The 22,835-nt window shown below is 42.5% G+C and overlaps 1 protein-coding gene across 1 annotated transcript in view; it reads right to left on the bottom strand.

Annotated features, from left to right (window-relative positions):
- Nucleotides 1-12,019: 12,019 nt before the first annotated feature.
- Nucleotides 12,020-22,835, bottom strand: part of zbtb44 (zinc finger and BTB domain containing 44) — a 45,121-nt gene continuing 34,305 nt past the window's right edge. The window contains exon 6 of the mRNA XM_061718711.1: nucleotides 12,020-16,235. Within this exon, the coding sequence (XP_061574695.1) occupies nucleotides 15,824-16,235 (412 nt within the window). The 3' untranslated portion in view covers nucleotides 12,020-15,823. The remainder of the gene's footprint in view (nucleotides 16,236-22,835) is intronic.

Below are 22,835 nucleotides of genomic sequence, written 5' to 3'. Positions count from 1 at the left end.
TCAGTACCGTGAGATCTTTGTGGGGATGTAGAGATGTTGTAGAGTGACAGTATAGGGACCTGTAATTCAATTCAATTTTATTTATATAGCGTCTAATACAACAGATGTTGTCTCTAGACGCTTTCCAGAGATCCAGAACATAAACATAAACATAAACATAAACATAAACCCCCGAGCAATTATTATATAAACAATGGCAGGTAAAAACTCCCATAGTGGGAGAAAAGCCTTAAGCCAAACAGTGGCAAGGAAAAACTCCCCTTTAGGAGGGGATCATAAGGGGGGCCCTCCTGCCAGAAGCCAGACTGGGGGAGTCGGGGACGTCAGCAGCACAGCAGGCAGGTGGAAGCAGCAACAGGATGATCAGAGGGGGGGGGGGCGGCGTCAGCAGCAGACAGCAGACATCCACGTAGGCAGGTGGAAGCAGCAACGGGATGACCGGGGATGGGGGGGGGGGCCGGGAACACAGGCCAGAACGCAGCTCCCGAGGCTCCAGCCTGCAAACATGCACAAAAGAGAAAAAAGGGGGGCCGGCACAAGAAACTACAGGAACGATGGACAAAAATGATGGTTATGAGATATTTATAATAAATAGATGTATACAGTGTTTATGCTGGCATTTATTAACAAGCAGAACATTCAGAACAGGATAAAGGATCATTACACTGGATGTAAGTTGTAGCGACCCGGATAAGCAGAAAAAACCCCCACAAAAACAAACAAACAAAAAAAGTACATTCATTTGCTTAATTTATTGCGACTATTACTGAACGTCAATGGTAAGTAACACATGGCCCTCAAATCAATGGGGCCATCACCATGAAAGTATGGATTGTACTAACTGAGAAGAAGCACAAGGCTCCGTATAAAGGACCTTGGCTTCTTTCATTTTACATACAGGGTTTCTAGGGCTGGGCGATATGGACTAAAAGTCACATCTCGGTATTTTCTAGCTAAATGGCGATACTCGATATATCTCGATATTTTTTCTGTGCCTTAATTGGGGTTTCCCCCAAAGCATTATAGCCTAGCATCTCTGTTAGCTTAATTTTTTTCTGAGGCAAACCCTTAAAAAAACAGTCAGTTTTAATACAAAGCCCCGTGCCAAATGTCACACAGGTTCCTTTATTAACAGAGGTCTGCACAATATCAAAATGTATAAAACAAATGAAATAAAAATAAACTGCCTGCATATATAGAATAAAAATGCTTCTTGAATAAAATAAAACAAATATCCCTTTCCTGCATAACAATTAAATTCAAATACACTTAATTGCAATTAATTAATACAATTAATACAATGTAGACAGTAACAGGCAGACTTTTCCACTGAGGTTGACAGTTGTGTAAATAACAAAACATTTGTGCAAATCTCAAATAAAACATTCAAGTCAATTTGTCACAAAATAAGCTATATCAAAATCATAAAAAAAAAATGTAAAAAAAAACCTTTTTTTTTTTTAAAGGAGCTGTATGTAAGAGCAATAATAAAACGAATCCTAAAATGACCCCGATATGTCAACAGACATTTAAAAATCATGTTCATTTCAAATACTTATGTCACTGACAACAGCACTCAAGCCAGGATATTCCAGTTTAAAAAGAGGAGTTGCAGCCCTCAACTGATGTTTATGTTGTCATTTTTTGTTTTGGCCTGAAGCTCCACCCTCCACCTATCTCCCAATCACCAAGTCAGTATTGTTTCTGAAGCTCCACCCTCCACCTATCTCCCAATCACCAAGTCAGTATTGTTTCTGAAGCTCCACCCTCCACCTATCTCCCAATCACCAAGTCAGTATTGTTTCTGAAGCTCCACCCTCCACCTATCTCCCAATCACCAAGTCAGTATTGTTTCTGAAGCTCCACCCTCCACCTATCTCCCAATCACCAAGTCAGTATTGTTTCTGAAGCTCCACCCTCCACCTATCTCCCAATCACCAAGTCAGTATTGTTTCTGAAGCTCCACCCTCCACCTATCTCCCAATCACCAAGTCAGTATTGTTTCAGCATCCGGGTTGCCAGCTCGGCTCTAATTATCGCAGCAGCCGCTACGAACGTGTTGGATGAAAAACCTGGCAACCTCTGGTCGGGGGGAGGAGGGGGAGGGTACACGCCGCTCAACAATATTTTGAAAATGACTGCAGTACCAGTTTTGGCCATTTCTTACAGACGGCTCCTTTAAATCGATATAAACGATATTGTCTCGTACCATATCGCGTTTGAAAATATATCGATATATATTAAAATCTCAATATATCGCCCAGCCCTAAGGGTTCCTACACATTTTTCAAGGTCAAATTCAAGCACTTCCAAGGGTAATTTTCAAAATCTTCAAGCACCTTATCTCTGGGGTAAAATATCTACAGGAATATATATACTCATGATTATTTTTTCCGCTTTTTATCACAATTATGTACATTGTATCGTGCTGTAAACATCTAGTTATGTTTCATCCAGAACAGGTGTATTTTCTGAACGAGATGTTTGGGTCACAGTTTGTTGCACTTTATCCATTCATTGTTTTTATTGCTTTTATGTTTTTATACTGTGCTTTTTATACTTATTTATTCCTCTTATTTTGATTGCTTCCTTTGCACTTTGGTGGAACATCATAACCAATCTCATTGTAACCTGAGCACAATGGCAATAAAGTCTATTCTATTCTATCTTACTGATTTTATTTCTCCTTGTAATAAATAAACTATACAGTCTGATCCCAATTTTGTGAAAGACAGAGTTATAATTTCAAGCACTTAAACTAAAATTCAAGCACTTTCAAGGATTTTCAGCACCCGTAGGAACCCTGTACATAATTGTGTTAATTAATACAGACATCATTTCATTTGCAGATGATACTTTGGTTTATGTTCCCAATCTGTACTGTGTTTTTTCTCATTGTTTTGTTTTACAAAAAAAAAAAAAAAGACAAGCACCGTGTGCTCCAGACCAAAGATGAGAAGGTTGGTAAGGCAAGGCAAGTTTATTTGTATAGCACAATTCAACAAAATGTAATTCAAAGTGCTTTACATCAACATTGAAAGCAGCAAGACATAATTAAACAGTAAATAACAAATAAAATGATAAGAAGAGAGGTAAAATAATAAAAAGCACAAGTCGTTAAAAGTAATGGCAGTAGACTACAGCAGGAATTTAATTTAAGAGTACGCTTCAGTAAACAGTAATGTTTTTATCCTGATTTAAAGGATCTACAGTTGGAGCAGACCTCAGGTCTACAGGAAGTTTGTTCCACCGGTGAGGAGCAGAATAACTGAACGCTGCCTCACCTTGCTTGGTTCTGGTTCTGGAACCACAACAAACCAGATCCAGATGAAGCTCAGGGGTCTGGGAGCTTCATAGGAACTAACAGATCCAGCATGGATTTTGGTCCAAGACCATTCAGGTCTTTGTAGACCAGCAGGAAGATTTTAAACTCTATCCTTTGACTCACTGGAAGCCAGTGTAGTGATTTCATGACCGGTGTAATATGGTCCAGTTTCCTGGTGTTTGTAAGGACTCTGGCGGCAGCGTGGTAGCGGGGGAGAAATGCCCAGGACTGACTTAGGTAGGAGCACTTGGTGATAAAACTGGGGAAATAAATAGAAGATAAAAGTACATATATATATATATATTAAAAAAAAATGTTCCAGGCAGTTCAATGAATGTTTCAACAAGACAATGACTGAGGAAGGAGAGGGTACAGGTAGAAAATCTTACCAAGAATATTTGTCTTATTTCTAGTTAAAATGTCTCATTTTTAGTGAAAAAAAATCTCATTACTCTTAAAACAAGACTCATCACTGGAAAAAACAACACTTTTCACCTGTTTCAAGTAGATTTTCACTTAAAATAAGTAGAAAAATCTGCCAGTGGAACAAGATTTTTTTGCTTGTAATAAGAAGATAAATCTTGTTCCACTGGCAGATTTTTCTACTTATTTCAAGTGAAAATTTACTTGAAACAGGTGAAAATTGTCAAATAACAAGTTATTTATCTGGTAATGACTCTTGTTTTAAGTGTAATGAGACTTTTTGACTAAAAATTAGACATTTTAACTAGAAATAAGACGAATATTCCTGGTAAGATTTTGAGTTTTTGCAGTGTGTAGGAGTACTACAATGTGAAGGTAGTACTCTCGGCCACTGATTTTTTTGATCAGGATTTGTCGTTTAAACCATATGTTAATCAGGTTTGTAAAATAGCCTTTTTCCATCTCCGTAATATTGCAAAGATTAGGAAAATCCTCTCGCAGAGTGATGCAGAAAAACTAGTTCATGCGTTCGTATCTTCTAGACTAGATTATTGTAATGTGTTATTAGCAGGATGTCCAAGTAATTTGCTGAATAGGCTCCAGCTGATCCAGAATGCAGCAGCACGAGTGCTGACAGGAATCAGGAGAGACCACGACTCTCCAGTGTTAGCGTCGCTCCATTGGCTACCTGTAAAATTCAGAATCCAATTTAAAATTGTATTACTTGCATATAAAGCCCAAAACGGCTTAGCTCCGCAGTATTTACAAGACCTGATAGTTCCTGGCAGAGCTCTCCGCTCTCAGAGTGCAGGTTTACTCGTAGTTCCTAGAGTATCTAAATGTAGATTTGGAGGGTGGGCGTTCTGCTATCAGGCACCATTACTTTGGAACCAACTTCCAATCTGGGTTAAGGAGGCTGACACCACCTCCACCTTTAAAACTAAACTTAAAACCTTTCTGTTTAGTAAAGCCTATAGTTAGTGTTTAGTAAACCTCTAGCTGGTGTTGGTAAATCTCTAGGTAGTGTAAACTCCAGTGTGTTAGAGTCAGTAGTCATAGTTGCAGCTATAGAACAAAACTATAATAGTTAGTCTCAAATATAGCTTCGCGGTAGATATGCTGCTATAGGCTTATGCTGCAGGGGGGCACCGACATGATCCACTGGGCGGTGCCTCTCACCCTTCTTCTCCTCTCCTTTTCCCTTCCTCTGTTCTCCATTTCCATCTTTATTTATTATAAATATCTCATAGCTATCGTTTTTGTCCATCGTTCCTGTAGTTTCTTGTGCTGGCCCGCATTTTTTCTCTTTTGTGCATGTTTGCAGGCTGGAGCCTCGGGAGCTGCGTTCTGGCCTGTGTTCCCGCCCCCCCCCGCCCCCTCCTTGGTCATCCCGCTGTTGCTTCCACCTGCCTGCTGTGTGCTGCTGACGTCCCCGACTCCCCCAGTCTGGCCTTCGGCAGGAGGGTCCCCCCTTATGAGCCTGGTCCTGCTCAAGGTTTCTTCCCTCCTAAAGGGGAGTTTTTCTTTCCAGTTTGGCTTAAGGCTTTTCTCCCACTAGGGGAGTTTTTACCTGCCATTGTTTATGTAATAATTGCTCGGGGGTTTATGTTTATGTTCATGTTCTCTGGAAAGCGTCTAGAGACATCTGTTGTATTAGACGCTATATAAATAAAATTGAATTGAATTGATTACGTCTAAGATGGCGATCCGTCAGAACACAATACAGAATATGGCTAGTTTAAATAAATACGGTAACCAGAATGATTAGAATGATATACAACTCTCCAGACAAGTTTATTCTGACCTAGGTTATTTTATTTACATTTTATACTTATACAAAAGAAAGAAAAAAAAGGACTGCTAAGCCAGAACAATAGCAAAGATTCAGAACAACCAGAAAGTCCAGTATCAACGTTGCTCCTGCGGTTTTCACTGCCGACGGTGAAACATGACCAGGTTCAAATACTCAACACCAGCTACAGCCGTCGGGGACGTGGTTGTACAGCGTCTCCAAATCCAAATACAGTATCAAAGTCACAAAATACAACATTCGTCTGAAAGCAGGTTGGAAGCAGCCGACAGTAGAAAGAATATGCAACATAGTATGAGTCTATATACTGTACATTTACATACATACATATATATATATATATATTTATATTTATATACACACACAGCACAGTCACAAAGTGAAGACTACCAAGACCCCCCTCCCCCCAGCGCACGCCCACACCCAACCTCTTTGTTCACATTTAACAAGAATATCCAAAGATGCCATGAAACAGCAACTAGAATACAAAAGTCACTAAAAATATATGTCATTATGTAGAGATAACAGACTTTTCTTGTATTTTTCCTACTTTTAAATAAACCATATGGACTGGAAAACGTATACAACATCAAGTGTACACTGAAAAGGCATGTCCTGTACGTTAGAAAGATATCTGAAAAGATTGCACATAAGAAGGGACCGAGAGAAAAGGGCATGCTGAAGAACAGATCCGAGCTACGCTGGATGGACGCCGATGCCGTCACCGCTCCCGACTCGAGACATGCTCTCCTTCATTTCACAGGACGACATGAACATGCAACTTCTGAAACGGGCTCAGGGGCCGGGGCGGGAGCAGGCGGAGCCGCGGGCTCTTCGCCCGCCCGCTCGCTCGCTTCACCTCCCCGGCAACGAGTCAAACAAAATTATACATTCTTTTTCTTCATAGATACGTTATATGTGTGTCTAATTCACCATTCCAAACACAAAACTAGAACTTTGAAACAACACCGGTCCATTTATTGCACACCATCGGTTCACAAAAATATTTTGGGCACTTTTGCGTTTCAACAAACAGCAGCATTTCATTATAAAAAAGTTTGTTAAAATACAGACACCGAGCACAAGAGACGAAAAGCATGACGTACAAATGGAGAATCCAAAAAACATTTGCTTCGTTTCCGGTAGTTGTGCAAGCAAGAGTGGGTTAGTAGGTCCATTTAGTAAGGCGTAACCTCTTAACGCACAACGTCGTACAGTGTTTCCAGGGCCGGGACAGCGCGGGCCGCTCAATGATTATCATTTCCTTTCATCATGTGCAATAACTGATTGCCACGGCAAAATCCCGATTGAGAGCAAGAACATTTTGGTCCTGTAGGAAAAAAGCTTGATTTGTACCCAGATAAAAAGGGCGAATGGCACAAAATTTCAAAAAGTAACTGTAGGGATGGCCCAGGCCGCCGTGACGCCCCCTGGGTGGGGGCTGCTGTGCTGCTCAATGCTGGGTCTGGGTTCCTGTCAGGGCCGGAATATCAACTCAAACAAACACCGTCCCTGTCAGTAGCATTCGACCCGCGGCTTACGCCACGGGCGTCATTATCTTCTCAGAAACAGGCACGACGTCTATGTACAGGACCGGGACCGGAGACGGGAGCTGCAGGTTGGACCCGCAAAGAAAAAGGGGAGATTTGGTAACGTGAAGGACAGCCTGCTGTCAAAGTCTTGATCGGCCTGAAATCATTCAGCTCCGTATTCACAGTCATTCGTTAGTTCTCACATTAACCCGCAGCGACGCTCGGGTGATTCCTGCCAGTCGGGCCCCAGACCAAAGGGACACGTCCCAGGAGCAAACCAGTACAAACCAGTCCCACCAGAACCACCAGACACCGTCCTACCAGCCGCCCCGCAGGAGACGGGGTTTGAGGATGCCATTACCGTCCTCCGTCTTCCCATCGGTGCTGAACATCTACTCATTACGGAAGAGGATTAGGGCCAGGCAGGACAAAAATTAAAATTGTATTTTAGAGGAAGATTATTTTTTCATTATGCACTTTGAGGAAAAAGTCGAAATGTCGAGAAAAAAGTCGAAATGTTGAGAAAAAAAGTCGAAATGTTGCAATGTTGAGAAAAAAGTCGAAATGTTGAGAAAAAAAGTCGAAATGTTGAGAAAAAAAGTCGAAATGTTGAGAATGATGTTGAAGTACAATTTTGAGAAAAAAGGCGAAATGTCGAGAAAAAAGTCAAAATGTCGAGAAAAAAGGCGAAATGTCGACATTAATGTTGAAGTACAATTTCGAGAAAAAAGTCGAAATGTTGAAAAAAATGTTGAAATACAATTTTGAGAAAAAAGTTGAAATGTTGAGAAAAAAGTCGAAATGTTGAGATTAATGTTGAAATACAATTTTGAGAAAAAAGTTGAAATGTTGAGGAAAAAGTCTAAATTTCGTGAATGAAGTTGAAATGTTGAGAAAAAAGCCGAATATTTCGACTTTATTCACGACATTTCGACTTTTTTCTCGAAATTGTATTTCAACATTAATCTCGACATTTCGACTTTTTTCTCGAAGTGCACAATAAAAAAAAAATCTTCCCCTCTCCAATTTTTTTTTCTCCTGCCTGGCCCTAATACTCTTCCGTAACTCACCCAGCCATGGGGAAGAAGATGAATTCAGGAGAATTCAGTAGGCTGCTTTTGGTCCAAGCCCACCAAGTGTGGACTCGGGTGCTTGTTGGTCGCAGGACAAAGTCCCGTCTCTGCTACTGGAACCTCCGTCAGCCGGCGGGACAAAGACACGCACCTTCCGCGCCGGAGGAACATTTCAGATATGAACCAACCACCACGTGGAAGTGAGAGGTCCCACATTCTCACATGAAAACATCTTTAGGCGACGTCTTGGTGTACAACACATGTATTTTGACGCTGTAACTTGCTGTGTCGTCCACCGCCACTTCCCCTCATTGAGGCAGAAGGAATTGTGGGAGTCTCGTCTGGACGCATCCTTGACCCCACATGACGTTATCCAGACACCCCAACCACCGGGAAGGAATCCCAACTGGATGTCTGAACCCCCAGGAAGTAGGGGTGGGCGATACGGGAAAACTATCATATCACCATTTTCCTTAATAAAATCACGATCTTAAATAGAAAAAATAAAAACAGATAATACATGTTGATGAGGGTGATACTAATTTAAAGAGACTACTAAAATTGGGTTTAGAGCCGTCCGACACATTATTAAAAACTAGGATAACAGTGTACCGTTATCCTCGATGCAGAAATGGGGCCAGAATTCTTTTTTTTTGAATGATGGTAGTTGTTTCAATAAGTGCCATTTTGCCATTTTTTTTCATTCTTATTATTTACATTCTGTTCAGTATTCCAACTTTCTAGAAAGCTGGTTTGTGTATAAATCTTTCCTTAAAGCTCATTTAAGGACAGATTTAATTGGACTCTGACAGCTGAATTGACTTTAAACCTTGTGAATTTTCACCAGGACACAAGTGTTTACGGCTGGGCTGCTCCAACCAGGGTCACCTACTTTAAGCCGGCGTTTGAACATCTCACTTTTGTGCTGTCTGTAACGGTACACGTCAACATGTCCTTTAGGAGATAAAAAGTAGATAAAAAAGGTAACAGCTTCTGTTGCCTCTTTCCATCGCTTGCTGGACTTGTCAAATGCCTGTTTATCTAGCTCGTCGAGTTACCACCGTACGTGCAAACGGTTTTCCGTGCAAACTTTACAAATTGCATTTGCTTGAGCTCGATCACTTGCAGAGAATCCAAACCAATTTCATATAATTGAGGTGGGATTTATTTTTGCATCCAATTGTCAGCCATTGCTCTCCATGTGCTGATCGCTACACACGCACAAGGAGGCGGGTAGGAAAGCGCGTCACTGCCCGTAATCTATGATTGGACAGTCTGTCTGATGACGTCAATACGTCTCGTCAGTTATCATCAGCATAGAACTGCAATTTATAGAATGTGCTCTAGACCAGGGGTCGGCAACCCAAAATGTTGAAAGAGCCATATTGGACCAAAAACACTTCCCTCCCACGGTCACAGCTCGTGCCACATTAACAGTGTTCCTACTGCAGAACGACGAACCAGCAAACAACCTCAAATACCAACATCGTCAAACAAACTTTCACATGAAATAAACCCACTTCTGTCCAGCAGGCTGATCTTCATCCGGGTCAAACAACATAACACTGAAACTTCTTTATGTTTAACATACATTTCTGTCATCTTTTGACATTTAGCTGGTTGGATTTTAGGAAAAAAAAACAAAACAGTGCTGATCAAAGTTGCACTGCAAAAACTCAAAATCTTAACAAATTTGTCTTATTTCTAGTTAAAATGTCTAATTTTTAGTAAAAAAAGATCTCATTACACTTAAAACAAGACTCATCACTGGAAAAAAACAACAATTTTGTTTCAAGTAGATTTTCACTTAAAATAAGTGGAAAAATCTGCCAGTGGAACAAGATTTTTTTGCTTGTAATGAGAAGATAAATCTTGTCCCACTGGCAGATTTTTCTACTTATTTCAAGTGAAAATTTACTTGAAACAGGTGAAAATTGTCAAATAACAAGTTATTTTTCAGGGGGTGACTTGTTTTAAGTGTAATGAGATTTTTTTGACTAAAAATTTGACATTTTAACTAGAAATAAGACAAATATTCCTGGAAAGATTTTTAGTTTTTGCAGTGTGATCCATACTCTTTAGGAGTTTGGTTTTTAGAGTGAGAACACTGTTTGCTGTGACTGGGACGGGGCCCGGTACCGGTCTACGGGCTCCAGAGGTTCAGTAGAGGATTAAAAACGGATATTTCTGAGCTTCAGTCAAATCACAGGTAATACATGACGATGATACTTGCTTAGCAACTATTTCTCCACGACAAAGTGAACTGAAGCTTTACTGCGGGCTACTGTGTTCACAGCTGCCAGAAAACGTTTACGGCGAGAACACGAGTGTTCCCACGGTGTCACATTCACGTCAAACATCTGGAGCACGAGGAAGCGCGCTAACAGGGAGGTTCTGTCCTACTTGAGGGGGAACTTTATAGTTCCAGAAGCAACCGGCCCCTGAGAACCAGCCACAAGCAGACAAGTCAGCCGCCGCGCCATCAACGCATGCTGCCGCCGCGCCATCAACGCATGCTGCCGCCGCGCCATCAACGCATGCTGCTGCCGCGCCATTAAGAGATGCTGCTGCCGATAGATAAATAGATCTACACATGTACGCTGGATTCACATGGCAGCATTGCACTGGTTACGTCCGTCTACATAGGCCACTGTTACATGATGTTTTTTAATTTGGAATTAATTATTCTGAATTAAATCATTCCGAATTAAACTATTTTCCTTCGAGTTTACATGGAAATAGTAATTCAGAATTAAGGTTTACATGGAAATCACATTTGATCAGCTTTCTCCAATTCCTCTTCAGGTCTGGGGGTTGGGAAGGTTCTGATTGGATGGGGGGGGGACCGGAAGTTAAACTACCGGAAGAAAAACAAACTTAGCCGCTACAACTTTGAAAAGCTCACAATTTTGATGTTTCCTGTTTCCATCTGTTCTTTTAATTATTTCTATTTATTAAATAAATGGTTTCTGCTCTTGACCAGCGTTTACTGCGTGCTGCATCTTGAAACTTTGTTTGTACAAAACCAGCCCAGCAGGAATAGAAGCGTCATGAAGACAGACGGGCGAGGGAACGAGCAGAAAGAAAGACCGGAATTAATTTAAAGAGGAATGAGTGTTTACATGATCGCAGAATTATTCTATTCAGATTTAAAATCGGAATAAAACAGCCACTTACTTCGGAATTAAGTTTAATTCGGAATGGCCATTTTAATTCGGAATTAGGTGGTATGGTAATTTTTACTCATTTTAAAATCGGATTTAATTTTAATTCTGAATTAAAGAGGAATTAAACTTCCCATGTAAACGCACTGGTAGTCTTTGAATTAATCGTGGGCTGCGTTGATTACAATGCCTTCATCAAAAGTTGGGGGATCTCCAGCTTTGCCGCTTCAAGCACCAGCCAGTCAAGTTGTGTCTACACAGTCAAGAGTCTAGATCAGGGGTCGGCAACCCAACATGTTGAAAGAGCCATATTGGACCAAAAACACAAAAAACAAATATGTCTGGAGCCACAAAAAATGAAAAGTCTTGTATCAGCCTTAGACTGAAAACAACACATGCTGCATGTAGCTATATTAGTTATAACTGGGGGAAGATTTTTTTTTTCATTGTGCACTTTGAGAAAAAAGTCGAAATGTCGAGAAAAAAAGTCAACATTTCGAGAAAAAATTCAAAACTTTGAGAAAAAAGTCGAAATGTCGAGATTATTGTTGAAGTACAATCTCAAGAAAAAAGTCGAAATGTCGAGAAAAAAGTCAAAATGTCGAGATTAATGTTGAAGTACAATCTCAAGAAAAAAGTCGAAATGTTGAGAAAAAAGTCAAAATGTCGAGAAAAAAGTCAAAATGTCGAGATTAATGTTGAAGTACAATCTTGAGAAAAAAGTCAAAATGTCGAGAGAAAAGTCAAGATTTCGAGAAAAACGTTGAAATGTCGAGATTAAAAAGGAAAGGAAAAGGGAAGCAAAAAAGAGACAAAAAGGAAAAAAGAAGAAAAAAAGGAAAAAAAAAGGTAAACATGTTAGAAAAAGCTCCAGGGAGCCACTAGGGCAGCTCTGGAGCCGCGGGTTGCTGACCCGGTCGAGCCAATGAACTGGTACAGGGAGGTGGTCAAAGGCCAGAGTGGGTGCGTTTGAACACACACAAACTCATCATGGCCGTTATCAACCGTTAAATTCTCCTCTCTGCCTACATTTCTGACACGGAAAGGCACCAAGAACAAGGCTGGCCAATGGAAACCACTGATAATTCTCATGAGCACGGCGTTGTGAACACGCCCTCTGTCCTGCGACGCTGCCGTGTGAATCAGGCGCTACAGGTGCAGCCGAGCATCGTCAGCGGATCCTAGCCGCTGCTGCTGCAGCATTTCCCCACCCGTCCACACGTGCCCGTTTCCCGCTCTCAGGCTCGGGGCTCGGTCGCTGCCGTGGGACTAAAACAACTCCCACACGAGTAGCACGATATACTGGAGAGTTACTGTCACTGCAAAGCTGGCACAACAGCAATGTCACCAAACCAAAGATAAAATACATGCATCAGACTAAAAGGCAATAAAAAGCATGAACTTCCAGGAGCCACTCCTGTGAACGTGGATATGTTTGGCTGATCCGGTTCCTGATAATTATGAGTGTCTTTGAGCGGTGCGTTGACAGTATCTGTACGGTACTTAGCACAGTCAGGAAACTGAGCCTGGAAACTCATGGTCGCCAGCTTACGGAAGAGTATTAGGGCCAGGCAGGAGAAAAAGAAAAATAATATTTTAGAGGAGGAAGATTTTCTATTTTATTATGCACTTCAAGAAAAAAGTCGAAATGTCGAGAAAAAAGTTGAAATGTCGAGAAAAAAATTTAAATGTCGAGAGAAAGGTTGAAATGTCGAGATTAATGTTGAAGTACAATTTCGAGAAAAAAGTTGAAATGTTGAGAATAATGTTGAAGTCAGGGTTCATACACATTTTAACCAACAAATTTCCATGACTTTTCCATGACTTTCCCAAGACTTGGCAGCAAGTTTCCATGACTATACATGTGTTGCCCTGTAACTATGTTACCCTGTGTTGTTCATTGTATTATTAAAATAATTGAAAAGTTCATATTTGTTAAAACACGTTTTGTATATTTACATATGGGAAATGGGTTATTAATAATAAGTTAACAAAGTATTTACAGTATAAATCAATATTACATTGTTTTGAGATGATGTAAGAACAGCGATGTCACTTCCGGTTTCTCGTGACTTCACTTCCTGTTTGTACATGTGCTCCGGTCAGACCAGCCGTCGTTACCCTGCTCTATCAAATCGGATTCCTACCATTTCAGTTGTGTACAAGCAATGCTGTAAGTTAACAGTTTGATATATCAGACAATTATTTTTGTATCTTGCCGACCATTTTGTTTCTAATGTTGTTTCTTGGTGGATTGTTTTGATAGGAGCTTTGTTAGCATAAAAAACGATCTGTTAGCTAGCCATTAGCATTGGTTCATCTACTAATTTAACTCTGTATTGTTCTGTTGCAGTTTTGTTGTTCAAGCTTCAATATATTTGATGGAACGCCACTCCACGCCTCTGTCATCATTTTTTATTGAAATTGGATGAAGGTTTAGCTGAACGTTTGGCTTTGGGTCACATTACAATACAATACATGACCTCTAAAACATCAATGTATGAATGAAATATAGGAATAAAACTATGTAAAAAGTCACCACAGAGGAGATCTAATGACAATTATGGTTTTATACAAAATAAACATTTGTTTAAACTAACACTGATATACCAGCACTATGTTGTAGTATATGTTGTATAGTTATCTAATATAACTGTAATAATAACTGACGCTAGGCAAGTCACGCGCAAGACTTTTCTATACGAAATATTTATTGATCAATTTTAGATCTACCTTATAGGCTGTTATTACTAAATGTTATCATTAAGTGAGAAAAATAAATTCCATCACTTTTCCAAAACTTTTGGGGTGAACTTATGTTTCCAAAACTTTTCCAGGCCTTGAAAATGACATTTTCAAATTCCATGCCTTTTCCAGGTTTTTTCAAAACATATGAACCCTGTGAAGTACAATTTCGAGAAAAAAGTCAAAATGTATTTCAACTTTATTCTCAAAATTTCGACTTTATTCACGAAATTTAGACTTTATTCTTGAAATTTTATTTAAACATTAATCTCGACATTTTGACTTTTTTCCTCGACATTTCGACTTTTTTCTCGAAGTGCACAATAAAAAAAAATCTTCCCCTCTCAAATATTTTTTCTCCTGCATGGCCCTGACACTCTTCCGTACCAGCTGGTAGGTGTGGGGAGAATGGTTGGACGCTGGCTTTCTACCCTTGCCTAGAGAGAGCAGGCTGTTCTGCTTTTGACGTGTTTGTGGTGAAGAACGAGACGCCGCTCCGTCCTCATCTTATGAGCCGGGTTTATTATCAGTTCATTTTCATTTTTTGTGACCAACTAACGTGGCGGTAACCCGGGTGACGCGGTCAGAGGTTCAGGCCGTCACCTCCACTCCGAGCGCATCCTCTTTACTGTGGCGCAGCGCTCGTTCGGACTGTGCACGGATACACCGTCTTCAGTGTTCACAGTGTTCACGTTTACTCCAACACGACACGCGTGCCGCTGGGAACCGAGCTCCTCAGACCTGATCGGTTCCTGTCGGAGAATCACTGGTAACGCCATCTTTTTGATGGTCAACGTGACCCTCTCCTGACTTCCTGCAGCCCCGTCGCGGTCACGCTTTAGTGCACTTTCAACATCTGACAGAAATGTGACACCGCAAATTTGCAAATTCAGCCCTTGGCCAAAAAGACGAAACTAAAACAGGAGCACATCTGGAGTCTTGAGATGGAAACATTCGGATATCCAAACATTTGGTCGGGTCCAGCCCTAGATATCTAGACTTAACAGGTGCTCACTGAAAATGTTAAATAAGGAGGAGGTCAGAAAACGTAATCACTGCACAAATGTCTCTAGGGAATACTTTGTTAATACATTTCAAGTTTAAAACATTTAATAATGAAATGTGCTGTTCAGAGTGATTAAAGAAGAGCACATACGCACACCTGACACATCAGAGTTCACAGCATCCCAACAGAACTACAGTACAAGCTATCGCAGAATAGATAAGATAGACATTTAACAGTTGCACCAAAGTAATAACACAGTCTGCGTCCGTACGAACCAGCTCGGCCTCTACGCGCTCCGTCCTTGTCGCTTTAGCTCAGGTTGCAAAGACCTGACTCGTCCCTTGTGGCGAGTCAAGTCCTCTTCGTCTACATCCGACTCGGTTTTAGTTCTCACTCTCAGGCACTTTCCAAAAGTAGAGCAAGGCTTGGGATTTAAACACCTCCAATTGGCATTAATGACTTTTACAAGTGCTGCATTCAAGTCATATGGGAAAAATTAAAAAAAATTAAAACCGTCACAGTTGCGATCCCTGGCGTCTCCAGGTGGCTAAGATGCTTTCAGACCTAGATCATCTTGTCCAGGTGTAAAACGTCAACTTGTGTAAGTGCCTACGTTGTCTCCGCAACATTTCAACAGCTGGTCCACGTGAAGAGGCGTCCTGTTCGGCCGTCCAACCGTGTCCACTGATATTCCCATATGACATGACGGCACGATAAGACATGATGGGTGAGCAGGAGACTGGAATCACTCGATGGTAATGGGAGCCGCCTCCTCGGCCCGAGCATGCTGCTGCTTGTCCTCTTCAAACACCTCCGGAGAGCTGCCTCCGACGCTGCCGTCCACCTTCGCCTCCTCCGTCACGGCCGCCGCCGTCTCCTTGGTGTCCCCCTTGAGGGAGGCCGGGGTTTCCAGGGGGTCCAGGGGTTCGGGGGAAAGGAAGCCGGAGGAACTCTCGCAATTCTGGGTGGAAGAGGACACCTGTGAGATGACAGGCATCTGAACTGAGGAGGAGGACGAGGCGGCGGCGGCGGTGGGGGGGGTGGAGGTGCTGCCCGGGTACACCGGGTGATGTTGGGGCTCCTCCAGCTCATACTGGACTCCCAGCGCCTCCTCCTCCTCCTGCACCTGGCTCAGGTAGTCGGGCACGAGGAAATCACTGCAAGGATGGAGAGAGCGCGTTGAGTTCAACAACCTTCGCCTCCAACTCATTCTAGATCATGTTTTTCACCAAAGAACCAGGAACATCTGCTGCTCTACACATGGGTTAATAAAAGCAGGTTCTGGGAGGTTCCACACAGAGAAACGACCAGTAAGCAGCCATGACAAGGACGTCGGTGCTTCCTTTACCATCTCCTGCGGGAGGACCATCCCCTGGGTGGACAGGTCTAGGTCTAGCGTTCTAACAGCTCAAAGATTGGACTTGTTTTAAATGACACTTTCTTATTCACCTACAGTCAAACTACATCCAGCTCGGTTGTTTAAAGGGGGCAAAAAAAAAAAAAAAAATCCCTTTTGCGTATTTACTAGAGTAAAGACATGTGACGTAGTGTTTCAGAAGGTTCCGTCGGAGCGCCGGAATGATCGCCTTAACACCTACAGTGTTGAAGAGTGTTGGATCAGATGCAGGGACACTGGAGATAGAAACTAATGGCGCTTTTCCACTAGTACCTACTTAGCCCGACTCGACTCACCTTGCCCTCATTTCTTTCCAATACTCGGATCAGAAGTAGGCGGGTTGGAGCGAAGCTGCTGTGACGTACTCGATTGTGAAATTGGGCCAACCCCCCGACCAATCGGTGTAGTGTGATGATGTCAGATACAGCCCGACTCAGCAGCTTAGAACCTCGAGCGGAGGCGAGTCGGGCTGAGTAGGTACTAGTGGAAAAGCGCCATAAACCTTTGATGCTGAACGGACCAACCAATGAGCCTCGCAGGCAGAACGGCCACAGCAAAACTATCGGTACATGATCCCCATCAAACCCCCACGCTTCTCCGAGAAACACCTGACCGGGACCGCCTTTCGACACCGTTTTAGAATGCCACGAAATCCTACGTTGGTTCATGACGGCGACGTCCTGGAGCGTTTGAATGTGCGGACGTTCCAGAACGCTGGATGAGAATACTGGTATCATCATAACCCCTCTATGAGACTTAGTGTTATTAACTATTGAATTAATGAACTGCTTAAATTCTTTCCCTCTTTGTAAACAGGCGAGCCTGGCGCTTGGATAAGGCCCTGCCTCCATGTGTGACTTCACTGGCTAGCACGCCGCGGTGAGGGGTAGCATTGTCTCGGTCTCGTCAATTTTTTGAGTACTTTTCTGTTTTGGTGCTTCGACTACTTCTACCCTATGGTTATGGCCTTTAGCACATCTGACCGAGGAGTCATGGGTTAGGATGCCGGTGTGTTCCCGCATTTACCCGACAAGGTGAGGAGACCGTATCGTGGCTGCAGAGCTGGCGCCAAGTTTCAGGCGAAGAAGTGGCGGTACCATCAGTGATAAGGGGAAATGAACTCGGTCTACAGGGAGTGCGGTTCTTCTGGTCTCTCTATGGACTCGCTATTATCATCCTTGTTTACGGTCCCCCACGGGCCGATGAGTAGGCAGCACGTGACGTCATCCACTCCTGAATCTCAGCACCCCGACGCGTTGGGTCGATCCCTAGGGACAATCATGTGACTTTGGTCCTCTACCAGCATGTGGACTGCCACACCAGGGGAAATAGGACTGTTGGGGTGCGTCCCAATACTCCCCCTCGCCCTCCTTTTCTTCCCTAACCCTAACTTTTGCGCGTTCCCGTGAAGGTAGTGGTGTCCCAATTCCTCTTTTCACCTAGGGGGAGGGGGCATAACGAGGGCTAGGGGCTGAGAATAGCCCCTTCAAATCGAGGGATTTCAGATGCTGACTTGGCGAGCGAGGGGGTATGAAAAAAAGAGGCTCTGCGTCGATTTGACTCGCCGACCGAAGGCAAACAGGCAGACTGGTCTCAGAGAAATAGAGAGAAATAATCCTGTGACTCGTCAGATTTGTTTTGGATGTTTCTGATATAATAGTCTTCAGAAACCACAAAGTAATCCAGCTGTTATCTGGGTAATTTACACACTTTCAGATAAAGTTGCGGAAGATCACGCCAGAATAAAGGGATTTATGGTTCCGCGTTACACCAACGCAGATCCTACGGCGAAGGTTACGCAACCTACGCCGTAGGATCTGCGTCGATTTAACGCGGACCCAAGCTCCGGACCCGGCAGACAGAAATCTCTAAATTTCGGAGCAAATTTCTTAACAGGCGTAGCTACAACTGTTAGATTTAATCTATTAAACCAACATATTCCTAAATGATTTATTTCAGCCGGCGTGATTCTCAACAGAGCTGCGTCCCGGGAGAGAGTGTCTCTCCCGGGGCTGACGGAGCAGCCTGACCCGGCGGAGACGTCTCTTCTCGGGCTGTGAGCTGAGGCTGCTCCCCGGGGCCGGCGGCTCTTCTCATCTCCGAAAACATCGGGTCAAATTTCTTAACAGGCGTTATTTGGATAAACTGAGCCCCGGTTGGGGATCTTAAGGTTACCATTATACCTGAAAAAATATTAAAACTTAATAAAGTGCCATATTAACAGCGCTACAGCTGAAATTAAAACAGCTTTTGGCTCTCAGCTTCCTGATCAGGGAAGGGATGAAAACGAGGGGTAGGGGGAGAATTGGGACAGGCACCTGGGCCAAGTGCCCTAGATCTCAAGTGCCCTAAAATCTCCCCCTTCTTTTTTAGGGCTTAGGGAAGAAAAGAAGTGCGAGTGGAGAAAAGAAGGGCGAGTGAAGGAGAATTGGGATTGGGCCTTGACCTACTGTATGCAAATGTAACGGACGCATACAGCGCCGCCCCGCTGCCTGCACCGGGGAAAGCCGACCAGGTCTGAATACGAACCACAGGGGAGGGGTCAGGAAGTGGTCTCGCGAGGTAGAGCTCAGAGACGCAGAGGACTCAGTAACCATATCTGGGGGTATTTGTTAGTTCCAGGTCAAAGTACATGTGAATCATATGTTTTCTCCTGAGCCCACAAACCAAAAAACTACGGGATGTATGTGGCGTGATTCGAGGTGGACTCCCCGTAGGAGGCTTTCCCAGCTGGACGTGCACAAATACAACCAGTCCAGGACTAGGCCTGTGTTGAAAAAAATAAATACATTGATTCTCATATTAATTCCTAAAAATCGATTCGTATGTCTAGAGAACGATTTTATTTCATCATTACATTACAACTTTTTTTTGTTTATGCCCAAAAAAGAAATGTTTTGATGGACACAAGAATAACTGGTGCAATGTTTTTGCCTTTAAATATGTTTAAAGGTATGAAAACATTAAAGTTTTCTGTTATAGTTGCATAAATTGTCTATATTACATTACTTTATATTAGGGCTGCACGATTAATCGTTAAAAAAACGCGATCTCGATTCATGCTTGAACGCAATCTCATTTCCAAATGACGACGATTTAAAAAAAAAAAAAAAAATGTTTTTTTTTTTTTATAAAGATGGCTGCATAAAAAAAGGACTAGGCCTATGTTCTAGGTTGTTGAAGTCCTGTCATGGTCAACTATCATGTTGTCATGTTTGTTATATTTTGTTAATGATTGTGGATTACATTTGGAGAAACATCTACCTTTCTCATCACCTGACACATATTGCACATAAATATTGTTAAAATTGTTATTGTTAAAATTATTTAAAGACAAAAGAGATGTTTATTGTTTTTATGTTCAATGTCAGCTGTTACAGCAAAAAGCAGCCAGAGGAATAATTTGTTGCCTCAGAACTACAGGATCTGTTACAAGTCCCCTTTCTGAAAGGGTGTTCAACTCAGGGAGGAACAAATATTGTTAAATTGTTATTATTGTTTAAATTATTTAAAGACAAGAGAGATGTTCATTGTTTTTATGTTCAATGTCAGCTGTTACAAAGTTGATGCCAGTCTTTTATCAGGCACCATCATATTTTTTGTAACGTTTACCTTTTGTATCGGCAGCTTCTTAATAGCAGCAAAAGGCAATGGGGGGTTCATCCCAGCCAGAGGAATAATTTGTTGCCTCAGAACTACAGGATCTGTTACAAGTCCCCTTTCTGAAAGGGTGTTCAACTCAGGGAGGAATAAATATTGTTATTATTGTTTAAATTATTCAAAGGTTTGTGTAAAGAAGACAAGAGATGTTTATTGTTATTATATTTTTGTTCAGCTGTTGCAAAGTTAAAGTAATGAGTGCAATAAATTTTATATTGGAAAAAAATCGTGAGAGAATCGTGATCTCAATTCTAAGCAAAAAAATCGTGATTCTCATTTTGTCCAGAATCGTGCAGCCCTACTTTATATACTGTCTTGGGGTTATATTTGCATAAAATGCTAAAAACCAAATTCTCAAAAATTTAAAACCGAAATACACCAAAAATTGAAAGAATTTAAACGGAATGTGGGGAATAGCGAAACAGCTTGTGTGATGATGACAATGATGGATTTGAATCGAACTTTCAGTCAGGTGCCTATGAACTGTCAATCATCCATCAAACTCCACAATGATCATGTTAACATTAAATCAGATAGATTTGTCTGGACATTTCTCTTGCGGGACGGGAGAAGACACTAAATCAATGAATCTCTATTATTGTGCGCCGAGCGGGCATGAGTTTTGCAGATGCGGGCGGGAGCAGGATGAAGAAAACACTCCCGCTTATCAGGGCTCTAGTGCCATCTTTCTTGTGTTTATTATCATTTGCCACATAATTAAACCAACCTCATACTAAATTTAAAAAAGAAAATACTAATTATCTGATTAGTCGACTAATCGTTTCAATAGTCGGTGACTAGTCAACTATTAAAATAGTCGTTAGTTGCAGCCCTACTGTCTATGCTCGGGTCTGACTGTCCGCTCTGACAGACCAAAGACCGGGCTGCTGAACATGTCTTCATGTGCAGACGGATGGTGGGAGTTCCCTGCCAGACAGTTTTCCACTCTGGTATGATCTCAGGAGTAGACCTACTACTATAAAACGCTTGAGGAGCCGATGGACCATTTTTCAGTCCTGTCGACCTGAGGGCTTGAGTTGATTAAGAACTGGAAAAGTCTGGAAAATTAAACTCTTCTTGGCTTTCTGCAGACACAGTGTTCTGACTTTCAAGGCTGTCTGAAGGTTTAAGTGCTCATAAAAACAAATAATATCTACAGTCGTGTGCACAGTCATATTTTGTTGTTCATCTGTGTGGAAAAGAAACTGGAAAAAGGGCAACCTCAGATGAACAACATGTCACTTCTTTACATATTGTACATATTTGACAAAGAAGAAGCTAAAAAGACACTCCTTCCATGGGACTGTGGGGGGGGGGTAGGCGTTTGTTGGTCTGGAACATTCAGGAGGGTGTGAACACAACGGCCTGCAAAGGAGTAGAGGGGAGGGAAGGTTCCCCTGGAGAAAAGTCCCTGACAAGTGGACAACAAGAGTGACAGGTGGCCCTCCAGGCTCCGGGATGAGGCTTCTTGCTTGGTTCTGGGGGATGAATAACGGTGTGCATTTACTCAGTGATCCACTGAGCTCAGACAGCCGCTGCCACGGCGACGCGTTTATTACCTCAGATTAGCGCGTCGCTTGTCCTTCCTTTAACTCACGCAGGTCGGGTCGGATATTGGGGGGGTACACGGGTCTGCTCTGAGGTAAACGTCTTGTTTGGAGTCTGGAACTGACTTTGTGGACGTTCCCGCCATCACCTTCGACGGCGTCCACGTTTCAGGATGAACGCAGGTCTTTCCAGAGTCACGTGTTTGGTATCTCTGACTGCGTGATCAAACCAGTACGAATGCATCCACACTTTCCCGATACGATGTACATTTTAAACTCACAGAGGTTGTTTAAATATGGCGGTTGCACAGATTTGGTTGGTTACGATCCTCACGGCCCCCACTGTTACGTAACGGTTCTTACATCTGGCCCAGCAAGGTTTGTGGGCCAGATTAAAACCAGTTTTCTTTCCTCGCAGCCGGCGGTCGTGAAGCAAAAAAGAACATGGCGCCACGTCCGGCACGAGCACCCAACGCTTTGGAAGCGCTCGGGTTGGGAGACGTTGATGAAAGGATAGATGAACGGATGTAGAGAAGCGAGAGTTCTGGAGAACCTGCTCATTACCGTGCTGCTGCAGCTCGTAAACATCTTGACGCGTAAAACAATCCCCTCCAAACAGACTCTAGACGCACCGTTGTGGTGTTTGGATCGTCATTGTTCTCGTGTCTGTTGTGAACCGCGACCTACAACTAGCACGGAGAGTAGCAATGGATCCAAGGAAAAAAAGTACATTTATAACATATATATGTATGCCGAGTTTGCTGGAATTGCAATGAGACTTTAGCGATATGGGTGGGCTTTAGTTGACTCCTCTCAGGCTCTCATCCTGGGTAACTTTTAGCTGTTAGCTCACCATTCTACCTGGTTCCCCAAATTGAGATCAGGGATCTCCGTCTGTTGAGACAACTACTCACAAGGACTCAAATATCCCGTTAAGGCTCCTTTAGAGCACCCTTCTCAAAGCTTTCTTGGTTTTACTCAACCACTAAAACATCAAAGGGCTGAGCTGAGTGAGCATGGTGGTTATTTGGTAAAACAAATCACAGGTTCGATTGAGAGCCCCAGACTTCCACTCTGCTGTTATCCCAAAAGCTGGAAGCACTTGAGGAGAGGTTGAGCTGGCTGGAATACGAGGTTCATATCACTCAGGAAAA

This window comes from Cololabis saira, chromosome 4 (genome assembly GCF_033807715.1).
Source record: "Cololabis saira isolate AMF1-May2022 chromosome 4, fColSai1.1, whole genome shotgun sequence".
Taxonomy (NCBI): domain Eukaryota; kingdom Metazoa; phylum Chordata; class Actinopteri; order Beloniformes; family Belonidae; genus Cololabis; species Cololabis saira.
Note: the sequence above shows the minus strand (reverse complement) of the source record. Positions and strands in the feature narration are given on the sequence as shown.